The 24,959-nt window shown below is 46.5% G+C and overlaps 1 protein-coding gene across 9 annotated transcripts in view; it reads right to left on the reverse strand.

The window, feature by feature from the left end:
* CACNA1A (calcium voltage-gated channel subunit alpha1 A) overlaps nt 1-24,959 on the reverse strand; it is a 418,584-nt gene that overhangs the window by 284,644 nt on the left and 108,981 nt on the right. For 8 of the 9 annotated variants that reach the window (XM_054673094.2, XM_054673090.2, XM_054673092.2 and 5 more), the window contains one exon: nt 15,238-15,531. The exons of the other annotated variant lie outside the window; for it this stretch is intronic. In XM_054673094.2, the coding sequence (XP_054529069.1) occupies nt 15,238-15,531 (294 nt within the window). The remainder of the gene's footprint in view (nt 1-15,237; nt 15,532-24,959) is intronic. 9 annotated transcript variants of the gene reach the window in all.

The raw sequence follows: 24,959 nt of genomic DNA on the forward strand, positions 1-24,959 counted from the left end.
CGAGACTCCATCTCAAAAAACAAAAGAAAAGAAGGAAGGAAGGAAGGAGAAAGAAGGAAAGAAAGAAAGAGAGAGAGAGAAAGGAAAGAAAGAAAGGAAGAAAGAAAGAAAGAAAGAAAAGAAAGAAAAGAAAGAAGGAAGGAAGAGAGAGGAAGGAAGGAAAGGAAAGAAAGGAAAGAGAAAGGAAAGAAAGGAAGGAAGAAGGGAGGGAGGGAGGGAAAGAGAAAGGAAAGGAAGGAAAGGAGGAGAAGGAAGGAAGGGAGGGAGGGAGGGAAAGAGAAAGGAAAGGAAGGAAAGGAAGAAGGAAGGGAGGGAAGGAAAGAGAAAGGAAAGGAAGAAGGAAGGAAGGAAGGAAAGGAAGAAACCTAGTCCTAGTTGAGCTCAGACTCTGTCCCTTAACCATCGTCCCGTGACATCTCTTGCCCACTCGCACACCAACCTCTCTGGAATGCAAATGGTTTCCCGGAGAAAACTTGAGTATTTTTCCCTCTGGGTTTTTATCCTTGCTGTGCCTTCACCTGTCTCATAAAGTTTCTCCATTTGCTAGATGTGTGACCTTGGCAAGCAGTGTTAGCTCTCTGAGTCTCAGTGTGCACATCTGCAAACTGGGGGCAAAAATAAGTGCCATGAGCTCTGGGGGCTGGGATGAAGTTCTCATAAACTGCCAGGGCAGTTCTGTAAAGCTTAGGGGCTCATAAGCTCCCCACAGAGAGGAGCTACTGTTATTATAACTATTCACCACAAAGCAGAGAGTTTCCATGTCCTCCTGGGACATGGTGCTTCCTCTTTATCAGGGATGGAGTGAAATCCTGACATGAGCAAGGGCAGGAGCCAAGAAAAGGGCCTTTCCGTCATGAATGTGGAAAATGGTCTGTTTGCTTTTCATCAGGTTTTGGGGGTTGGTGACATGGGGGATCCTGTTTGGTCAGTTAGAGGAGTTGCAGCTGGTCCTAAAGCTTGGAGAGCTTGCACTAAATCATGTGGCTGCCATTTCACTTTGAAATAAAGGGGCTGTCTAAGGGCCAGGTGTGGTGGTGCACACCTATAGTCCCAACTACTCAGGAGGCTAAGCTGGGAGGATTGCTTGAGTCCAGGCGGTTGAGGCTGCAGTGAGCCATGATTGCACCACTGTGCTCCAGCCTAGGGGACAGAGTGAGACCTCACCTCTAAATTTTAAAAAGGGCTTGTCAGCACCAACAGAGGGACACAGAGGCGCACACACACTATTGCATTGGGGAGGGAGGAGGCCGATACCTATAACACTAATACATCAGACTCTTATTTGGCACCCACTGTGTGTCAGGTACTGTTTTGAGTGCTGCTTTCCTCACAACCACCCCACAATGCAGGCACTAATGTTATACCACTTTTACTGATGAGGAAAGGGAGGCCCAGGGGGCTAAGTGATTTGCCTAAAATGATATGAATGGAAATAAGCAGAGTTGGTATTTGAACCTAGGCAGCCAGGCTCCACAGCCTCCCTCCCTCCACTACACTGGACTGCCTCAAGCCCCACACAGAGCCATGACATGCCTCAATTTCAACAGAAACTTGCTCAATCCCTCAAAGACATCGGTAAAGAATGTGCCTGAGAAAACAGAGGAAAGGATATCCAAACAGCCCACAGAGATCTGGAAAATGCTCTATGTCTTAAGTCACCAAAGAAATGCACAGGATACCACAACAGGATTCCACTTTCACTTATCTGATTGGTGAAGATGTAAAATCAAGGGAGGGCAAGCCTGATTGGGCCACGTCGTCAGGGAAAAGGGACCTTGGAATTTGAAAGGGCACAGACTTCCTGTTTCTTGCAACCTGGCCCAAAAGCCTGACATACGACCTTGCCATACCATTTCCAGGAATCTGTCCTAGGGAAACATGACAGAAGTGTGCAAAGACTTCTCTACCAGGATGCTCACTGCAGTGTGATCAGTATTGGTGGAAAAACGGCTGGTCTCAAAACAAATATACAAAAGGAAGCCCATTTTTGTTATGAAAATCAAAAAGTTTAGGTATATCGGGGGGAAAAAAGGAGTGGTTATTCCATTTCCTTTGGAAAAAAACAAAATCCTCACCATAGTTCACAAAGCCCAGAATAAGCCAACCTTGTCACCTCCCTGCCCTCACGTCCTCCCATTCACCTAGCATACAGTAGGTGCTCAGTCAACATTTATGAATGAATGAACGCACTCCTTCCCATTCCCCTCCATCTCTAAGCTGATATGCTCCAGGGTCTCTCTCCTGTACATTCCTAAGGGTGTGGGGATCAAGGGAATATAGAAACACAGTCCCCAGCAGCATTCACCATGCCAGGAGACCAAAGAAAGTAAGGCACGATTTTCAAACTGGGCAACAGAAGGAGAAGGAGAGAGAAGGGGAGGCCGCCGCAGTTTTCATTCCAACATTTTCCAGCTCTGGGTGAGATTTCCTTCTATATACTCATCTATATTTACATCAACGAATCTGTCGGTAGCAAGCCTGTTGCTTCTTGTGTGGGATCTAAAGTTCACAGAAAGCTGGCTTAGACACCCAGCTAGGAAGACAAACTGTAAATTAAATTTAAGTCACCCAAAAACCCTAAATCCACCCACTCCTCTTGAAGAAACCCATGACATCGATTACATCAAGATTTCTCAACCTTGGTATTACTGACATTTGGAGCTGGATAATTCTTTACTGAGAAAGGCTGTCCTGTGCATTTTAAGATGCTGAACTGCATCCCTGGTTTCTACCAGCCAGATGCCAGTAGCATCTTGCCCCCTCCCCCTACATTCGTGACAACCAAAAACGTCCCCAGACATTGCCAAAAGTCCCCTTGGGGGAAAAATTGCTCCCAGTTCAAAAGCACTGCTTTACATGCACCCCAGGAAAAATTCCAAACCATTTAACTGTTCTTTCTCTGTTCCTTCTCATCAACATCCTGAATATAACAGTCACCTGTTCTCAAAATTCCTTCTACAGATTCAAAGAAAGTGGTAACAACAGAGTTTCAATTATGGGCTTGGAGTGCCATATATAGACAGGAATTTCATTCAGAAAACTATCAGAACCTTGGACAGAGATTCACACACAAAGATGTTTACTGCACTGTTATTTATAATGGCAAAACAAACAGCCAGAGATTGTTACATGAATATAATACATGTATAAAGTGGAACATTATCAGATATTAACAAGTCTTTTCTGGGGTTGCCACCAACCCATACAGCACCACTGTATGAATTTAAACAAGACACCCCTTTCTCTGGTTGTGAAATTAAACAAGACACCCATTTCTCTGATTGTGAACTTAAATAAAACACCCCTTTCTCTGTCAAAAATTGTCATAATAGCTTCATCTTGCTAGAACAAGATACTTAAGCTTTTATCAGCTGGGGTACTGAAATAATAGACATACAAGTTCCATGATACTTATGATATGTGACATGCTATCTTTGTGCAGTGCACAACCTGTGCAACTATACATGGTGGCCCTTATTTTTTCAAGGATACCTAGTGGCATGGAAATGTGTTCCTAAAAGTTTACATGCATAAAAAGGTGTGGGATGAAATACATTAAAATGTCTTCAGAGATTTTTTGTGGATGAGAGAGTATACATATATTTTATATTCTTTTTTGTACATTAGATGTTCAGTAAATGAAAAGGATAGGCCTCTTGGAGGAGGTAACTTTTGGGCTGAGACCTAAATGAAGAGAAGGAGTTAGCCATGGGGAGACCTGGAGAAACAGTGATGCAGGCAGAGGAAATAGCTTATGCTGAACAGAAGGAATGTCATGTAATGCAAATGACGTGGGTGTGAGTAAAAATGGTCAGCAGGGCTGAGACAGAGTAGACAATGAAAGGAAGGTAGACAATGAAAGAGATGAGATCAAAGACAAAACAGGGACCAGATCACATGGGGCCTTAAAGGACCTTGCTACATCAGTGTGTTAGTCCGTTTTCACACTGCTATAAAAGTAATTTATAAAGAAAAGAGGTTCAATTGACTCACAGTTCTGCATGGCTGGGGAGGCCTCAGGAAACTTACAAATCATGGCAGAAGGCAAAGGGAAAGCAAGGCACGTCTTACATGGCAGCAGGAGAGGAGAGAGAGGGAAGAGGCCCACCCAAGTTTAAAACCATCAGATCTCATGAGAACTCACTATCACAAGAACAGCATGGGGGAAATCACCCCCATGATCCAGTCACCTTCACCAGGTCCTTCCCATGACACGTGGGTATTACAATTTGAGATGAGATTTGGGTGGGGACACAGAGAAAAACCATAGCAATCAGTAATCTGTAATCTCTGACTAGTGGGTAAGAATCTGGGGCATTTACCCAATCTGCTTGGAAGAGAAATAGTCTACCAGTCCACCACCACATGCTATCCTATCCACCAATGGAGCAAAATCCAAGGAATTCCACTTTCAGTCCCAGTGCTGAAACAAAACCAGGTGTTTCCAGAATTTTAATAATCTTTGTTCAATAACACTGTTTACTTTCCTCACCATTACTCAATTAAATACTTATGCATGATATACTGCAGGAACTTTGGGGGGATGTGAGGAAGGCAAATCACTGTCCCCTACCCTCAAGGAGCTTTCTAATTACATAGGTAAAACCTAAGCATATAATATTTATTTATTTATTTATTTATTTATTTTTTGAGATGGAGTCTCGATCTGTCACCCAAGCTGGAGTGCAGTGGCATGATCTTGGCTCACTGCAAGCTCCACCTCCCGGGTTCACACCATTCTCCTGCCTCAGCCTCCCAGGTAGCTGGGACTACAGGTGCCCGCCACCACGCCTGGCTAATTTTTTGTATTTTTAGTAGAGATGGGGCTTCACCCTGTTAGCCAGGATGGTCTCTATCTCCTGACCTTGCGATCTGCCTGCCTCGGCCTCCCAAAGTCCTAAGCATACAATCTTACTGATTTTTACAAAAGTGTGTGAAATTCACTTGATGCTGGAAAAGGTACAAATAAGGTGGTAAGCGGACAGACTTGGTCATTCCCAAGTCAAACAGAACACCAAATATCAGGGAGACCCACACATAGACAGCTACCCTACCATACACCCTTATATCCAACATCCACCCATCCACCCACCCATTCAACCATCTATCATCCACTCATCCACCCATCCAGTCATCCATATTTTTACCCCTCAATCCAGTCTAGTCATCTGCCTATTTATTCATCCAGCCATATATTCACTCATACACCAATCCATCCAGTCATCCATCCAGTCATCCATTCACCCATCCATTTGTCCACCCACCCATCGAGTCATCTACCAATCTACTTATCCACCCACCTACCCATCCAATCACCCATCCTTCCTTCCTTCCTTCATCCCATCCATCCATCCACTCATCCATGCATCTGTTCAACCATCCATCCATCCATCCATCCACCCAGCCATCCATCCATCCACCCAGCCATCCAACACTAACTGCAGGGAATGCCTCCATCCCCACTAAACCACAAACATCCAGCTATGATCCATAATTTAAAAGACTGCATTGTGATCAGAAACAGGCCACAAGTCAAAAATTTGCATTCTGACAACTCTTTCAAAGACAACTCAAGTCTCTAAACATTTCTGACCATTCCAATTTGTGTAAGACCCAAACACTCCATGTCCTTGTAAGGCCCTCAGAGAAGCTAACCTATATTTGGTGCTCTGAAGTATTTGATGTCTTCAAAGATGGTGCCCTTAGGGAGAAGGCAAGACTAGAGACAGTATAGTTAGAGGAAGGGGAAGCTGTGGGGAGATTGGAGAGTCTGGCAATGGGGCAAAGCAAATGAGAGAAAAAGATTAGAAACATGGAAGAAGGATTGCTGAGACATGGGGAAAATCCTGCTTGGGCCTAGGAATCATGGAATTCTAGTATGGACAATCAATGAGACCTTGTGATTGTGTTCTCCTTGGCTTATATATTGGAGCAACAGTGATTGAGCTGATCATTCAGAAGAATGGGTTAACAACACAGACACCAAAAATCACGGAGATCAAGGGAGTTGAGAGACTTGGCAAGAAAGAGCAGAATATTAACACTTATGCAGCACCCACTGTGTGCCACACACTATTCTCAGCAGTGGATCAGAGAAGCCCAAATATGGCCACCCACATAAGTCCATCCATCTATCCACTCTTCCATGTATCAACACATATAGTGCTTCCTAAGTGTCAGGCACCATTCTAAACATCAGATGTATTAACTCATTTAACCCTCCCAGATAGGAGCTATTAGGATCCCCATGCAGCTATTAGAATCCCCACTGGGACAGACTGGGAAACTGAAGCACAGAACACTTAAGTGACTTGCCCAAGATCACGCAGCCAGTGACTAGTAGAGCTGGGATTTGAACCCCAGCCACCTAGCTCCAGAATCCATGCTCTCAACTCAACCATGCTGCTTCTCTACAACCATATCAATTGCCAGTGTCTAAACCACAGGTTCTGACTCTCAGAATACAAGCAGGACCAAGAGCTAACTGGTTGACCCAGCCTCTTAGAGAAAATGATGAGTAAACTGTGAAATGGCTTAGCTCCTGCCATAAATGCTGATGAATCTCAGCTGATTCTAGGTGAAGCTAGATTTCCAAGTACACAGACTAAAATTAACACCTCAAATTCATTCATTCAAAATTATTGATTCCTTACAGCAGCATTGTTCATAACAGCAAATAAACAAACAATCCCCCACCCCAAACTAGAAACATCCCAAATGCCCATCGTCCCACTTGAACCCGGAAGGCGGAGGTTGCAGTGAGCCGAGATCGCGCCATTGCACTCCAGCCTGGGCAACAAGAGCGAAACTCCATCTCAAAAAAAAAAAAAAATATATATATATATATATATATATATAAATTTATGTTGTTAAAGCTGGGTACGGTGGTGCATGCCTATAGTCCCAGCTTCTCGGGAGGCTAAGGCAGGAGGATCGCTTGAGCCTAGGAGGTCGAGGCTGTAGTGAGCCATGATCATGCCACTGCACTCCAGCCTGGGTGACAGAGTGAGACTCTGACTCAAAATAAATAAAATACAATTCATTGAGTTGGCTACTTCACAGGATGATTATATATGCCATGTGCTTTCTGGGTACAGTATCTTTTAACCTTCTTACAATTCCTCGGACATAGGACTACTGTCCCTGTTTTACAGAGGAGAAGACTGAGGCTCCACAACCGTGAGCTGGAGCTGAGATTTGCAGCCAGGGTGGCCTGTTCCCAAGCTCTATATGTTTCCCCTCCATCCAATATCACCTTCCCTCCTCTTTTCCTCCTTACAGCCTCCACTGCTTGTGCTGTTAATCAAACAGACACATTCCTATGCAGACGCCACAACATGCCACGAACACATTTCACTGCAGTGATGGTCAGCATAGCCCTCCCACCCACACACACCATGCCCATCATTCTCAATAAAGAAGATAATAAAGATCATGGAGATAAAAGAACGTGACAGACTCTGGAAGATCAGAATCCATGTAACACCACTGCGGGCCAAGTTTTAAGTCTGCCCCAGAGTCTCATTGAAGACAAATCCATCCACTTTCACAAAAAGGTAACATCCAGACTTCGCCCTCCTGCAAATGCTGCTCGTATGAAAATACTTTAAAAATCAGTTTAAAATTACATATATTTTTTACACACAGGCCTAAAATGAGAACAGAACTTAACAGCGTGAAAATTATTTACTGGCAAGTGGGTGACTAAGTTGGGTTTCCCTCATGGCTCCAGAGAGGGGACTCTCGAATCCTGTTATTTGGGGGCTGGGGGTAGGAGGCTGCTAATTTCTAACTGCAGGTGCCGCCTGAGCAACAGGCACCTTTAAGGAAGACTCACGGCTGCTCCCAGTCTGAACGGCAGATAAAGCCGTGTCTGACCGAAGCGAGATGTCAAAACTTGATCCGGACTTAACTCAGGCATTTCCCTTCATAGCTGGAATCTCTCTTGTATTAGCTGCCTTAAAGACGGCTTCTAAAAGCTGCATTCATTCCAATAAAAAGTCTTGGCTTTTCAGAGGGAATAAGTAACTGACTCTCCCCCTTTCTTGGTCAACGGCACCATCTCTTGCACCATTCTTCTCTCTCAGGTGTTAAGAACTCACCATTAGGGTGACCAGCGTCCCAGTTTGCCCAGGACTGTGAGTTTCCAGAGATGCTAAACCCAGGATAGTCCCAGGCAACCCTGGCTGAAGGGTCACCCTACTCAGATAAGAACTAAGGCCCAGTGGTTTTTGAAACCCAAGTTGCTGTGCCCACCCATCTGGTTCCCTCGCCAGGAATGTTCCTTGTTTTTCCTATTTTTTTAGGGAGTGAGGAGAAAGAAGACCAAAGTTTGGAAGGGGAGGGAGGTACCTAAATTCTAAACCAAAAGTTGAGCAAAGTTTTTCTGTGGAGTTTGCAGTGGACACCTGGGGTGGCCATCCTGGGCTGCACTCTCGACCGGCCCCAAAGGAAGAGACAGGGCGTGCAAAAGGGGAAGAGGGAAGCTAATTATATACTTTAAAACTCCCTCACCTTGTCACCCACAGAGAGAGGGAGGGACCAAAGGAGGAAAGAGAATTAATTTTACCTTAGACCCAAGGGAATAGAAAAATGGGTCAAGTGGCCACGAATTTTTTTTCCCCTGAAAGCTTCCAGAGAGAACGGAGAATGCAAAATGTCCAAAGGTGGCTTTAAAGAGCGCCACGATCAGGTTAATCAATCCACACTGACCAGTCGCAGGGGGCGGGGTGGGGGGAGGTGGGGGGGGCCTTCGCTCCCATTCCTACCCAGAAAGCCTCTTTTCTGGCCGGTTTCCAAAAAAAGAACACTGGAACCTAAATGACTCCATGGTATTACGGCTCTTGCGTTTTGGGGTTTTTCTCTGTGCTGGAGACTGTGCTGGCCATTTTTCACGCACGACCCCATTTAATCTCCTGAGAGCCCTCCAAGGGAGATGCTACTAGAAGGAATATTCTCATCATGCATGTCAAGAAATAGGCTCTGGTGCCCAAGATAACATGGCTGGTGAATAATGTGAACCTGGGCCAGTCTGACCCAGAGTCCGGAGTGTTTTCCCTCTCCTCTCTGCCCTCTTTCAGAGCAGGCACCATCCCATCCGGCCCTTTTCTCAGGAGCTGAGCTGGCATTCTCGGAAATGCGTTACTGCACGGCTCTTAGGCTCTGATCATTTCTGGATGGAGTCCACCTTCCCGGCGGTGCTTTTTATTGCTGAGAAAGTGTATATGTGTGCTTGCTACTGGGGGGGAACAGGGAGGGGGAAACATAAGCCCTACGCACCCAACAGATGCCTCCCACTCCAAGTCCCTGAAGTAAGACTTCATTCTCAAGGGGCCACTGCATCCAATCTACTCAAGCACTAACATTTCAGAAACCTTCATTGGTCTGATAATCTCATGGACAGTCTCTCAACCCCCTGCACCTAAAACCCATCAAAATCCTAAAACGTTGGCACAAGGGTAGATCAGATGTTATACAATTTAGTTAATGGGTGAAGACAGGCACTGTTTCTCATTTGCTCAGCAAACGTTTATAGGATGCCTGCTTTGTCCCACACACTGGGGTTGCAGTGGTGAAGAACAGGGTAAAGATCATGGGTCTCACAGCCTCAGAGCTTGACTTTTTCCTGGGGAATGGTAGAACTACCAGGGAGGGGTGGAACCCCACCCAAGAGAACCCCTTCTTTCTCTCTCTCTAGTGCAGGCACATAGCTTTGAATGACATCCTTAATCTTTCTTATTTCTCTGACCGGGATTTAACACTATTACTTCCACTCCTTTCCATAGATCCACATCCTTAATCCTAAGCCATCGAGGCCAGACGTGCTTTGGAATTCAGAACTCAGGGCTTTTAGACGCATTGCAAAGATGGGAATGTAAAATGGTACAACCACTTAGGAAAACAGTTTGAGAGCCTCTTATAAAATTAAACATACACCTACCACACAACTCAGCAATCTCACTCCTGGGTTAATTTACCCAAGAGAAATGAAATGTATGAAATGAAATGTTCCCACTAAAACCCGTACGCCAATGTTTATAGCAGCTCTATTCATAATCATTGAAACTGGAAGCATCCCAATGTCCTTCGGCTGGGAAGCAAACTCTGGTCCATCCATATCATGGAATCCTGCTCAACACCAAAAAGGAAGGCGCTACTGCCACAGGCAACAGCATGAATGAATCTCAAAGTCTGAGTAAAAGAATCCACATTCAAAAGGCTATATACTGTGAAATTATATTTATATGACCTTCGGCAAAAGGCAAAGCTGTAGGGATGGAGAACAGATCAGTGGTTGAAGGGGCTGGAGAAGTGGGGTGCTGACTCAACAGGGGCACTGTGGGGGTATTTTAGGGTTGATGAAACTGTCCCATATCTTGATTTGGGTGGTGGCCACAACTACATCCATTTGTCACAACTTGCAGACCAGTATGTCAAAAGGGTGAATTTTGCTACAAATAAATTATACATCAATAAACCTATTTTTTTTTTTTTTGAGACAGAGTCTCAAAAGAAAGTACAATGGTGCAATCCCGGCTCACTGCAATCTCCGCCTCCCAGGTTCAAATGATTCTCCTGCCAGCCTCCCGAGTAGCTGGGATTATAGACGCACAACACCACGCCCGGCTAATTTTTGTATTTTTAGTAGAGACGGGGTTTCACCATGTTGGCCAGGCTGGTCTCGAACTCCTGACCTTATGATCCACCGGCCTCAGCCTCCCAAAGTGCTGGGATTACAGGCGTGAACCACCAGACTCGGCCCCTATAAACCTGATTTTTAAGGAAAAGAAAAATGATAACAAGATGTCTCTATGATCTAACCTGGATACTCCAACCCTAGCCCATGAACTTACCACATGGGGAATCCCTAGAAGCTAGCTAGAAAAGCAGAATCCCAGACCCCACCCAAATCCTGCTGGACCAGAACCATCCTGTTAACAAGACGACTTCCATACACCTGAAAGTTTGACAGGACGACAATGCAGACCTAACAGTCAGGAGCTGAAGCAGCACCTCACCATCAAGCACATCTAACATTTCTGCTGCAAAACATACGCAAATGCACACCAAGTAGAATGAATGAAAACTGTAAATTAACACTTCAAACTGAAGTCAGTTCAGGTTAGGTTTTACCTCTATATGAGCTCGTCTTTTGGTTTTTGGAGCTTTTGGGATTGGGGAATTGTGGATAAGAAATTGCACCCTTTTTGAAAATACTCCCATTGGAAAAGCCGTGCTAAATTTTACTTCGCAGAATTTTGCTCCTCTGGAAATACCAGCCAAGCCGGTCTAGTACAAGGATCACGTAAGTGACACCATCCTGCCCTCTACAGCAGTACTTTCTAGAACATTATATCTCTCAGGACAGGCCAAGAGTCTGATAACCTGCTCCCATATCTCCCAGCGCTTCTCATGCAGAAAGTTTCTCTTTAGAGAGCTTTTCTTAAAAAAAAAAAAAAAAAAAAAATGAGAGGAGTGCCAATCAGCCAATGTCCACAGATGTCAAAGTGATGTCACCTGATGTCAATGTGACTTTAGGTGTCTTGTTAAGATTTCTGCAAACCGGATGAAAAGCTGGAATTCTACGTGTAATTCAGGAGACTGTGCGTGATAATACACAGACCTGCTTCCAGTGTTCCTCTGATGGCCTGAGTTTCTACATCATGTTCGGTGGGAGACCTGGTGGCACAGGGAGGGCTGGAAAGATGACATTCACCTTGGCACTTGGTAGAAGGAGTGAGTGGCATTAAGTGGGGAGGGAACTCTAGGAAGGCTGACAGATGCTCCTTTTTGAGCTGACAGATCTGAGCTCTTCGGCAATCATCAGAGACCCTCATGGCCCTATTTGAATCACAATTCCAGTCAATGAAAACATGAAACCAAGGTGTGTGGTCAAGACGGCTTGCTGCCTGGCATGAGAAAAACACGGCAATGTAAATTTGAACATCAAACACTTCCATTTGGGTTTCCTCACTTAGGAAGAGGGGAAATAATGAAATAAATGAGGATTCTTGATTCTCATTGATGGCTTCAAGTTTGACCCACTGAGGGATGAAAGAGGAAGAAATCATAGTGACAAATTGCCCTGAGTGTGGAGAAAGCAAGACTGCATCCTTCACCAGTGTACCATGCCGGAATTTACATTTGGAAGTAGCACTCTTAGGCCCTGTGAGCATACAGACAAGTTCATGGACCATTCACTCACTTCTCTTCCACAAGACAGGGAGGAACCTGCTTTCCATATCGACCTGCAACCCTTAGTCAACACCATTTCCAAATACACATCCCACGACACACGCATCAAAAAGTAGCAGGGGCGATTCCACTCCTATCTAAGAGAACTGTGGGAAAAAAATAATAGAAGACACAAGAATGTTCCCAGTGGCACAAACAGAAATGACACAAATGCCCATCAACAGTAGAATGGATAGATTGTAGTAGAGTCACATACACAGATGTGAGCAAAAGAAGCCAGTGGCAAAAGAACGTACTGTGTGACTCCATTTACATGATGTTTAAAAGAGGCAAAATGAACCTTAGAAGTCAGGTGAGCGGTACCCTTGTTGGGGGAGCAACTAGGAGGCGGTATGGGGAGGGGGACTTCCAGGGGACTGATCGGGACCTGGGTGCTGGATACGTGGGTGTGTTCATTTTGTAAAAATCTATGCATCTGAATATATGTACTTGCCTGTACATACATTAGACTTTATTCTAAAAGTTCAGAATAAGTACCTACACACATTTTTTTTCACTCTCAGGATATGCTTAAACATTTTTTTTTAATGGCAGAAATATTTGGATAAAAAAGTAAAATGTTCTGCCCTGGTTATCGTGACTCTAACATTCCACGTGTCTTTCTCTTTACACTGGCCTGAATTCTTTTATTCACTACCTCCCTCCCCAGGTCTCTGTCCATCCCCTCTCATCTCCAACCCTCCCACCCACCCCGCCACCGCCCTCCGCTCCATCCAGGACAGAGAAAGCTCAGTCCTGGATGACCCAGCTCCATCACAGATTGTGAGGTGGGGAGTTTTCCCTTCCAGAGTAGGGATGTATAATGTGTTTGTTACCTCGGGCCAAAGAGAATAAAAACAGTCTGCAGAGAGCAAAATGCACAAACTCATCATAAGAGCAAGAAAGCCCTGGGCGAGCTGGCCAGAGAACCGATGAAGTGGCAAGCAACACTCGCAATTCACCTGCCTCCCTCTCCCACGATTCCCCCTTCCGAGGGGCCGCTGCAATCCCCCTCTCCCCCAACAGCCCTCCAATCTGCAGGATTCAGGCTGGACAGAGGTAAGCTAAGGACACAGCAGAAGGGCTCCCCACCTCCTTCCTTTCCTCTTAGAAGTCTCCAAATCCAGGCTCCAGAAGGCGATCTAAAGCCATTTTCAATGAGGAAACCTGTCAGCCGAGCAAAGCCCTCTCACTCCTGGAGCTAACTGGGTGTGCACCCATGAATACCCTGTCCTCCTGCAAGGCACTCCCACTCCTCACTCTGTTGATGGGCAGAGTAATCACGCCACCCCTGAGCACTTCAATGGGCCTGGGATGGTGAGGAATTGCTAACATTAAGAACCAGCCTCTTTAAGAGGCTGAAACTTAGGAAGCAAAGACCTGGCACCTGCTTTGGGCACCAACGGAGATGGCATCGTAGTTAGAGGTATGCTCCCCTCAAAAGCACCTCTGCTGAACTTCTTAATTTTCCCCACCCTCAAAGTAGACCACTCACACACTCCAAAACCTCAGTGCCCTCTGTTGCAATCCCAGCACCCAGGATCCAAGAGCCAGGCTCGATTTTGAACCCCTCTGAAGTGAGTCCCTCTACCACCCGCCATGCTCCTCAAACAGCAACCCCCGGAGACCACACAGGGCCCAGCCCCGTTTAGTCTATAACTGCAAAACCACATACAAAAGGGATAGGGGACTCATCGCTGAGCCCCAGGGACCCATCCAGCCCGTTCATTTTTACACAGAGGGCAGCTGGTTGGAACTGTGCGGAGAAGCGGCACATCTGGGCATGGCACGGTGGCCAGCCAGCCTGGGCAGCAGGGTGTGTCCCCCCTCCTGGAATCTGGGTCATGCTTAGATAACTGCTAGAAAGCCCGACTAATTACCCACCCTTGCCTGCCTACATCTCGATAGATGTTAAGCCCTCCTCAAGGTTTATTTCAAGCAGGCAGGGATTTAAAGAAACACAGAAGATCTGCATTTTGATAGCATCTCCACAGACGAAAATGTGGGCTTCACCTTTTTCCTCTGGATCTTTGATTAAAAAAAAAAAAATTTAAAAGGCATTTACCTACCCAAGATGTCCACATGGGTGCTGATTCTCCTGGTGTTCCCTCTCGGCTACTCGGGGTAGGAGAAGCTGGACATGGTGCTCTACAATGGACCCACCACCTCATTTGCTCTTGCCCTGTCTTTCTTACTGAAAGTATCCAGATCAGGTCTTCCCAGGCCAGGGGTCCAGATAAAGCAAATGGGATCTCTTTCTCGACACCCCCAAAGATGATGAGGTTCCCCAATCAGCAGTTAAAGGCAATGGGACCTACACACATGAGGGAAACATAAGCGCCCCCCAGCCCATCACTACCCTCTCCAGATCGGACCAGCGGCCCACCCTGGGGTACTCACTTCGGCCAGTGCTGGCTTCTCAGTGTGAAGGCCACATGGACTCCCTCTTGCTCTTAGCCCTGGGAGCCCCCAAGCGCCCTGCCCTAAAAGTGCGGCGGCCCCCCACCTTGGGGAAAGCAGTAGTGGAGAGGCTGTCCAGCTTCCCCTGCGTGGACTCCAGTGAGCGACGGCCAAGAAAACCCAACCAAGGCCCCCATAGTTCCCTTGCCCTGGCCAGAAGCGCCCAGGCCCGAGCCCGCTCCAAGCTCACTCCGTAAAACTCCAAACCCTCCGGACTTGGCTCGAAAGCCCCCACCAAGGCCCCTGCACGACCCCAGGCCCCAGATCTCATTCTAGAGTCGGTCCTTGGGAAGGATCCACTCTCCGCTGCCCACCCCCCAGCCCCCCACAAACCCATTCCCAAGCCTCCAGGGTAGCTCAACCCAGCTCGGGGTGGAGAGATTCTTTCACACTCCTCCCGGTGCCCCCTCTCCCAGCCCCTGGAAGACCCCCCCTCCTCCCCACCTCCCATCAACCCCCGGGTCTCTCTCCCAGCCTGGAAGAGGGGAGGCGGAGGGAGGAGGGGGAGGCGCAGCTGCTGCTGGGGTTCGGGCAAAAGGATATGGCCATTCGGTGATCTTTTTGGCGTATTTTCTCACCACGTTGTCTTCGCTGAAGAGGAAGAGAGACCGGTTAACCGTGAGGCAGTTCTGTCGGACGGGGATGGGGTTGTAGAGTGCCATGGTCCGCGCTCTCTGCGCCATTGACTGCTTGTACATCCTTTGCGCCCCGGGCTGCCCGCCCTGCCGGCTGCCCCCGGCTCCTCGCCCGCCTCCGGCGCCCACGACCACCCCGGCGGCTGCCCCGGAGCCTCCTCCCCCGTAGCGGGCCGGCATCTCGTCTCCGAAGCGGGCCATTCTGCAAAGAGCAAAGGGCTCCGGGTTACGCTGCGGCGAACGATGCGGAAGACGCCGCCGCCGCCGCCGCCGCTGATGCTGAGGCTGCCGGGGCTGGGAGCGCGGCGGCTGGAGCTACGACTGCGGAGACGCTCCACGGCCCAGCCCATCGGGCGGCGGCGGCTCGGCGCCTCGGGTCGGGGGCTCAGAAGGCGGCTGCCCGGGCCGAGCCGGGGATAGCAGCTCGGGACATCTTCCTGGCTGACCCCGGAGAAGGAGGGGCGGGAGGAGGGTGCGGGGGCGGGGCGCGGGGGCCCGGGGAGGAGGGGGGAGGGGAGAGAGAAGCGAGGCAAAAAATAACCGAGGAAGGAATCCAGGCAATCCCCAGTCCACCCACTCCGGAAAAAAAAAAAAAAAAAAAAAAAAAAAAAAAGACAGTTAAAAAAAAAAAAATCCACCCAACGCACACCCCCTTTAAGACGCGAACGGTTTGCAAAGGACGCCCCCCCCGGGACGCAGTGGAAGCTTCAAATTCCTCCGAGGTCCGGGTCAGGCTGGCATCTTGCAAAAGGAGTGCGCTCGGCCCATTAAAAAAAATAAAAAATAAAAAATATATATATTTAAAAATAAAGAAAGACGAAACCCAGGTCTGGGTGGGGAGGGCAAAAAAAAAAAAAAAATTAAGTGCCCTTCTGTTTTGCTGGAGTTCCTAGACCTTAAAAATGCTGAAAGATCTGTAGCTCCAAAAATAAAATAAAATAAAAACAAAGAAGATGAAAGGGAAGGGAAAGAGGAGGGAGGGGGAGTAAGACGCTCCAGAGGGTTCCTAAGGAGTCTTCACACCGCAGGGTCCAGGTTTAAAAAAAAAAAAAATTTTTTTTTTCTTCCTGAATCACCAACGGCTGCCTCTTCTGCTCCCGGAGGAAGTGTGAGTGTGTATGTGCGCACAGCGTTTCGCTCAATGGTGCCTCATCTTGGGGTTAAATTGCAGCAGTGAAATCCTGAAAATTCCCAACAGGGGGAAAAGAGAGAGAGAGGTATGCGCCCTCCGCTTAGCCACTCAATAGCTGCCCCTGGATGCGGCAATGCCCCTCCACCCTCCAAATCCCTCCACCTCCTCCTTCTCTAGGTTTTGCTAAAATAAGACTGGTGTGGAGGGTTGCGGGTAGAAGAAGGTAAAGAGGAAAAAAAAATGGGCGCAAAGGTCTGAACCACTGGCCAGCAAACGGAAAAGGGGAGCAATTGATGAGTTTAACAGCAGAAGGACCCACCCAGAGTGTCGACACATGAGGGCCCGCGACCAATCGTGGAGGCGCGGGGGGACCGGGCTCAGCGGAGTTTGTGGGGGAGAGAGGGGAGCGCCGCATGGTTGGGAGGCAGGGAGGGGGGAATTGGGGTGCTTCCTCCTCCCCTGGGAGGAAAGCCTGTTTTCCACCCGGTTCCATTTCGGTTGCAGACAGCCGGACGCTCCCCAGCATCTTGCAAGGAGAAGGCAGGATGGAGGCAGGAAAAAAACTTAAAAGACAGAAAAGAGAAGGGGATTTGTGTCTAGAGGTGCGATTCGTCAGTCTCTAAACAAATTTGCTCTGTTTAGCCAAAGACCATTTTTGAAAGTGGAGAGAGTGGTTTGGGGTTACTTCTGTGAACGTTTCAAATCACAAGGACTCCTGCAAGTTGGAATTAAAGGTTTATTCTACCTTGGAGACCCCAGAGGTGACAAGTCTGAACTCCCAGGAGGAAATAATTAACCAGGTCCTAGTTGGCTGGATAGGGGTTCTGGGTGGTATAGTTTGCTTGATACTCACGTCTCTCCAGAACCACTTTGATTACTTCCCATTCTGCTTTTTGTGTGGTGAAATTCAATAAGCACAAAGAAAAATGCATAAAACATAAAGGTACGGAGTTAAGAAATTGGTCTGAAATGAACACTCATGAAATCAAGTCTAGGGCTAGAAATGGAACATCACCACCTCTGCAGAACCCCCTTTGCCAACACGCTTACACAGCCCCTTATTCCAGCAATAATCGCTACCTGACTATGGTATTCATATCTTGCTTTTTTAAAAAAAAGTTTGACTACCTTATTATGCATTCCTAACCAATACAATTTTACTTTGCTTCTTTTGGGCTTTTATATAAATGGAATAATCATATAGTATATATTCTACAGTTTCTTGTTTCTTTGGTTCAACATTATGTCTTTAAGATTCACCTGGCAGGGCACGGTGTCTGCGCCTGTAATCCCAGCACTTTGGGAGGCAGAGCATGAGGACTGCTTGAGGCCAGGGGTTTGAGACAAGCCTGGGCAATATAGCAAGACCCTGTCTCTCCAAAAACCTTTTTTAAAATAAAAATTAACCAGGCATGGTGATGTGAACCTGTAGTCCCAGCTACTTAGGAGGCTGAGATGGGAAGATCCCTTGAGTCCAGGAGTCGGAGGTTGCAGTGAGCCAAGATCAAACCACTGCCCTCCAGCCTGGGCAACAAAGTGAGACTCTGTCAAACAAAACAAAACAAAACAAAAACAAACAAACAAAAAAAACAAGATTCATACATCCTAATCTGTTTTTAGAAAAAATTTTAGAAAAATTCACCTGTTTGTTGTCACACATGGCTGTGATTCATTCACTTTCACTGCTGTATAGTATTTCATCAAGAGAATATGCCACAATTTGTTTATCCATCATCTTGTTGATGGGTATCTGTTTTTTTTCCAGTTGGGGCTATTAAACATTACTGCCTCAGGTACCTTTGGTGCAGATAAGAATGCATGTCTCTAGGAATAGCCTTAGGTGTCGAATGTCTGCGTCCACAAGGTATTCATATCTTCAAGCTTATAAGATGTCATCAAACTGTCTTGCAAATTCAATGTACCAAGAAACCATTGAATTTTCATGGAGCTTGTATATGCAGAAAGGCCAAATGGAGAGGAAGGGGAAAAGGATGAAAAAGGCAAATATTCTTTCAAGCCTTAGCTAGTTAAATCCTAGTTAATTCCCTTCCCCCCTTGCCACCCCACACACACATATCAGTATTCGGGTTCTTTTGGAACACTCTGGAAAGATGATATGTCTTTATATAAAGTCCCCGTTCTGTGCCAATGCACCAACTATTATACATTGCCCCATAGCACTTTCAAGATTTTCCAACTTGTCACGATATGGATGAAATGATTAAACCAAGAGTGATTGGAATTGCAAGGAGATAGAATTGTGTGGGATTCAGGGAGAAGGAGGGGCTTTTAAGGCGCTCACCAAATATCAGTGATTTTTGTACTTGACATTGTTTCAGATATAAAAGGTGAACAGCAACTAATATGAAACAAGAAGCGAGCCCATGTGTTCAGATGGGAAGAACCAGTCATATGAGAGGAGCTGAGTTGAACTTATAATGTGTTCTGATGGACCTCTCTGAGAAGATTATTCAGTTTTAGAGCAGGAGCATTACCTGCATAGATCTGTGAAGACCCCAGAGTTTTTCAGGAAAGAGTGACATCTCACTGATGGAGCTCCTGCCAGGGTAAATCTCCCACTGAGTCTTCACAGCAGCCCCATGGAACAGATGTAAACACTGAGGGTGAGGGAGACTTAAAAACTTTCCCAAGGTCACTAACGTGGATCTGAAACCATTTCTGACTCTTGTATTCTGTTGGACAGAGGGGAATTTGGTACAACCACTTTGGAAAACCGTTGGCTGGGTGCAGTGGCTCACATCTGTAATCCTAGTATTTTGGTGGGCAGAGGCAGGAGGACTGCTTGAGCCCAGGAGTTCGAGAGCAGCCTGGGCAACATAGTGAGACCCTGCCTCTACAAAAGGAAGGAAGGAAGGGAGGGAGGGGGGGGGGAGGGGGAGGGGGGAGGGAAAGAAAGAGAGAAAGAAAAGAGAAGAAAGAGAGAAAGAAAAGAAAAGAAAGAGAAAGAAAGAAAAGAAAAAAGAAAAGAAAAGGTCAGGAAAGAAATAAATTAGTTGAGCATGGTGGTGCATGCCTATAGTCCCAGCTACTGGGGAGGCCAAAGTGGGAGGATTGTGTGAGCCCAGGAGTTTGAGGCTGCAATGAGCCAAGATCATGCACTCCAGTGTGGGAGACAGTCAAGTCTCAAAAAACAAACAACGACAACAAACATGTAAAAAGAAAAACTTTTTGGTCATTTCTATTAACATGGCCATTTGAGTATCCTATGACCCAACAATGTCACTCCTGGGTATACACCCAGGAGGAATGAGGATATATGCCCTAGAATGTGCAGCACTATTCATACTTGCTAAAAGTTGGAAATTTCCAAAACACCGTAATGGATAAATACACTGTAGAACATGGAATTTTATGCAGCAATGAGAAAGGACAATATGGAGCTACACACAGGTGCATGGATGAATTTTACAAACTCCATGCTGAACCCAAGAAGACAGACACAGAATAGAACATGGTGTATAATTCCTGTTATATAAAGTTTTTAAAAAATGGTGCACACCTGTAGTCCCAGGTATCCTGATTCCCAGCTACTCTGGAGGCCAAGACAGGAGGATGGCTTGAGCCCAGGAATTCGAGGCTTGCAGTGAGCTACATGATCTGTGCTCCAGCCTGGGCGACAGAGCGAGACCCAATCTCTTCTTTTAAAAAATAAGTAAATAATAACATTAAAAAATGAGCAACACTGATCACCTTTAGAAGTCAAAGGAGTAGTCGCTTTCAGGGTAAAGGGATACCTTCTGGAAGCATCTCCATCTGGGTGACAGTGGCATGGGTGTGCTCACTTTTTAAGTTTTGTTCATTTTGTACCTTTTCACTGAGCTGCACGTGACTGATTTGTGCAGTTTTGTGTGTGCTGCCTACTTAAATAAAAATATTTGTAGGCTGGGCATGGTGGCTCAAGACTATAATCCCAGCACTTTGGGAGGCCGAGGTGGGCAGATCACCTGAGGCCAGGAGTTCGAGACCAGCCTGGCCAACGTGGTAAAACCCTGTCTCTACTTAAAATGCAAAAATTAGCCGGGTATGCTGGTGCATGCCTGTAATCCCAGCTACTCGGGAGGCTGAGGCAAGAGAATCACTTGAATCCAGGAGGCGGAGGTTGCAGTGAGCTGAGATCATGCCACTGCACTCCAGCCTGGGTGACAGAGTGAGACTCTGTCTCAAAAAAAAAAAAAAAAAAAAATCGTGATGCTCCTGAAGTACAGCCCAGGCAGCACCACTTGTCATGGCGATTTGTGATCGTTCTCTTTGCACACTTTGACCATGAAGCCCCTATGCAACAAAATCAGACATCTTTACTGGAGGACAAAGAACAGTCCTCCAGGATGCCCAAACCGTGCCTAGGCAGCAGAGAAGCTGGCTGTGTACAGAACTGCCTGCAAAGTGTTGTGAACATTCAGATTCCTGAGCCATCCCACACTCTGTTTTATTTATTCAGCATGTCCCTGGGGTATAGCCAGTTTTGGCAACCACAGCTCTGGAAGGGGGCAAACTCACCATCTCTTTCTTGGCATTCTCTAGTGTTATCAAAGGAGGTGCTGTTGGCATTTTCGGTGCAACACTTGTTGCTCTTCAGGGCTGTCCTGTGCATTGCGGATTGTTTAGCCTTCTTGGCAAATGCCCACTAAATGTCAGTAGCATCCCTAGTCATGTGATAACCAGACATACCCACATACATTTGCAAACGCCTCCTCTCACCTGCCATCAAGGTGACAGAAGAGTCTACACTTTCCTGTCACCAAATGGCATTTCCAAAGTTTGCCTGACTACAAAGTTTGGTGTGCTGGGGTTCCCCTCTCCTTCCTAGGAATCTTCTCAAGTCCTTCAACCCCCAATTGCTCAATACCTCTTTTCCAGAAAGAACTTAACTCATTTACTATAAAGTGTGGCAGGGCTCCACGTGCATTATCTTTATAGATTCACTTTGCAGACATAACATTTCTGTAGCCAAAGGAATGAATCTCTAATACCAGAATCTTACCTATCACCTAGCAAATGGGAATGGATGGGCAAGAAGTCATCGCAGCCTCCTCAAATGACTGTAGTAGGTAGTTCCTGGATCCCCACTAATACAAATTACTAATGTTGACCAGGTAGAAAGATTTAGAATGTTATTAGCGTTGCAGACAGAAGCAGTTTAACAGCAGGCAGCCAGAAACCAGCCCCAACCATTGGTTCTAATCTTTAACACATCTGCCAGCTGGAGGTTTAATTTATCAATCAGCAGCAGCATTACTATACTGGCTTTAAGAATGTTATTCAATTGAACAGGGCTAGCATCTTTGAAATAAATGCCCCAAATAAATAACTGCAAATCGCATTCATTTGACTGCTAAAACAATTATCAGCAAATCTAGTCATGTTGAGTTGCAAAAATGGATCGGCCAAAAGACATTTGGTCTCTGCCTTCTGGTCTGGATACCCATGGGGAATGAGTATCAAGATCTTTGGGAGGTGGAGGATAAAAATGACAAAGCCAAATTTGATCATCCAGACATCTGCGGGTCATGATGTAGGCACCCAAGAGTGAATTCAGAGACGGAATGTGGCTGCGACTTTGGGCATTACATTGCATAGCAGCATGTGCTCTGCAAGCTTCCAAAAACGAATGAGGCAAAGCGTAATTCTGGACACAGACCTGGTTTCAAATCCTAGCTCTCGAAATTCCTAGTAGTGTGCATTTGGAACGGTGCTTCCCCTCTCTCAACTTCAGCTTCCTCAATAAAATGAAGACAAGACTCCTTACCCTACAGGCTGCTGTAAGGATGAATTAAGATCAAGCAGAGGCCAGGTGTGATGGCTCATGACCATAATCCCAGCACTTTGGGAGGCTGAGGTGGGTGCATCGCTTGAGCCTAGGAGTTCGAGACCAGCCTGGGCAACATGGTGAAACCCCATATCTACTAAAAATACAAAAATTATCCAGGCGTGGTAGCACATGCCTGTAGTCCCAGCTACTCAGCTACTCAGGAGGCTGAGGTGGGAGGATCACTTGAACCTGGAAGGTTGAGGCTGCAGTGAGCCGTGATCATGTCACTGCATTCTAGCCTAGGTGATGGGGTGAGACCCTGTCTCAAAAAGAAAACAGACAAACAAACAAACAAAAATCAAGCAGATAAGCCCTCAGCATAATGACTAGCATACATATTATATAAGAATTCATGGTAAGTGATTTTTAAAAAATCACCATAGTCGGCCGGGTGCGGTGGCTCATGCCTGTAATCCCAGCTCTTAGGGAGGCCGACGTGGGCAGATCACAAGGTCAGGAGATCGAGACCATCCTGGCTAACACAGTGAAACCCCGTCTCTACTAAAAATACAAAAAATTAGCCGGGCGAGGTGGTGGGCACCTGTAGTCCCAGCTACTCGGGAGGCTGAGGCAGGAGAATGGCATGAACCCGGGAGATGGAGCTTGCAGTGAGCCAAGATCATGCCACTGCACTCCAGCCTGGGCGACAGACGAAGACCCCATCTCAAAAAAAAAAAAAAAAAATTCACCATAGTCAATCTTCCAGACCTGAAATTTGTGAATCTCACTGACTAAGATTGATTAAATATTACCTTATTTTTTAACTTCTTAAATAAACATTTTATTTTGGCATAATTTTAGATTTACAGAAAGTTTGAAAACGTAGTACAAGAGAGTTATCATTATGCCCTTCACCCAGCTTCCTCTAATATTAACTTTTTTTTTCTTTGAGACAGGCTCTCACTCTGTTGTACAGGCTGGAGTGCAGTGGCACAATCACGGCTCACTGCAGCCTCGACCTCCTGGGTTCAAGCGATCCTTCCACTTCAGCCTCCTGAGTAGCTGAGTAGCTGAGACTACAGGCATGTGCTACCATGCTCCGATAATTTTTGTATTTTTAGTAGGTATGGGGTATCACCATATTGCCCAGGCTGGTCTCTAACTTCTGGGCTCAAGCGATGCACCCACCTCGGCCTCCCAAAGTGCCAGGATTATGGTCATGAGCCATCACACCTGGCCTCTGCTTGATCTTAATTCATCCCTACAGCAACCTGTAGGGTAAGAAGTCTTGTCTTCATCCCTAGTAGCTGAGACCACAGGCACAAAACACCATACCAAACTAATTTTTTTTTCTTTTTTTTTTTTCTTTTTTTGAGACGGAGTCTCGCTGTCTCCCAGGCTGGAGTGCAGTGGCGCGATCTCGGCTCACTGCAGGCTCCGCCCCCCAGGGTTTACGCCATTCTCCTGCCTCAGCCTCCCGCGTAGCTGGGATTACAGGCGCCCGCCACCTCGCCCGGCTAATTTTTTTTTTTTTTTTTTGTATTTTTAGTAGAGATGGGGTTTCACCGTGTTAGCCAGGATGGTCTTGATCTCCTGACCTCGTGATCCTCCCGCCTCGGCCTCCCAAAGTGCTGGGATTACAGGCGTGAGCCACCGCGCCCAGCCCCAAACTAATTTTTAATTTTTTGTAGAGACAGGGTCTCACTCTGTTGTCCAGGCTGGTCTCAAACTCCTGGGCTCAAGCAATCCTCCCACCTTGGCCTCCCAAAGTGTTGGGATTACAGGTGGGAGCCACTGTGCCCAGCCTCATTTTGTCTCCTTAGTCTCCTCTGATCTGTTTCTTTGTTTCTCACAACCTTAATAATGTCTAGGAGCACTGATCAAGTACTTTGTAGAACGTCCCTCACCTTGGGTTTGTCTGTTTTCATGATTAAACTGGAATAATGGATTTGAGAGAAGACCATTGCACAGAGGTGCAGTGCCGTTCTCTTTGCATCAGATCAGGGTGTATGATAGTTATGTGACTTATCATTAGTGATTTTAACCTCGATCCCTTGGTTAAGGTGGTGTCTGCCAAGTTTCTCCACCATCAAGCTACTATTTTTCCCATTCCCTACTCTACCTTCTGAACAGTCACTAAGACCTACCCACATGAAGTGGAGGAAGAGGGATAAGTATCCCCTTCTGGACTGGGGAGTATCTATCCATATTCTTCAGAATTCTTTCATAAGGAGGCCGGGCACAGTAGCTCATGCCTATAATTCCAGAACTTTGGGAGGCTGAAGCAGGCAGATCACTTGAGCTGAGGAGTTCGAGACCAGCCTGAGCAACATAGTAAAATCCCATCTCTACAAAAAATAACAAAAATTAGCGGGGCATGGTGGCACTCGCCTGTAGTCCCAGCTACTCTGGAGGCTGAGATAGGAGGATTTCTTGAGCCCAGGAGTTCAAGGCTGTAGTGAGCTATGATCTTGCCACTGTACTCCAGCCTCAGTGACAGAATAAGACCTTATTTCTGAAGAAAAAAAAAAAGTTATATATGTAGGCAATTTGGCAACTACCATAAAAACATACAAGAACTATCAGGGGATAATGAAAGTTTGAAGGATAACAGATCATTTACATAGTGTCAGAGTATCTTCCCAAAGACAACTGTTAATTTTAATGGTCAAAACAGTAACCTGATAGTGGAGCACCCTGGCAGATAAGCAAGTGACGGGCAAATCAC

This window comes from Pan troglodytes, chromosome 20, assembly GCF_028858775.2.
Source record: "Pan troglodytes isolate AG18354 chromosome 20, NHGRI_mPanTro3-v2.0_pri, whole genome shotgun sequence".
In the NCBI taxonomy this organism is placed as follows: Eukaryota; Metazoa; Chordata; class Mammalia; order Primates; family Hominidae; genus Pan; species Pan troglodytes.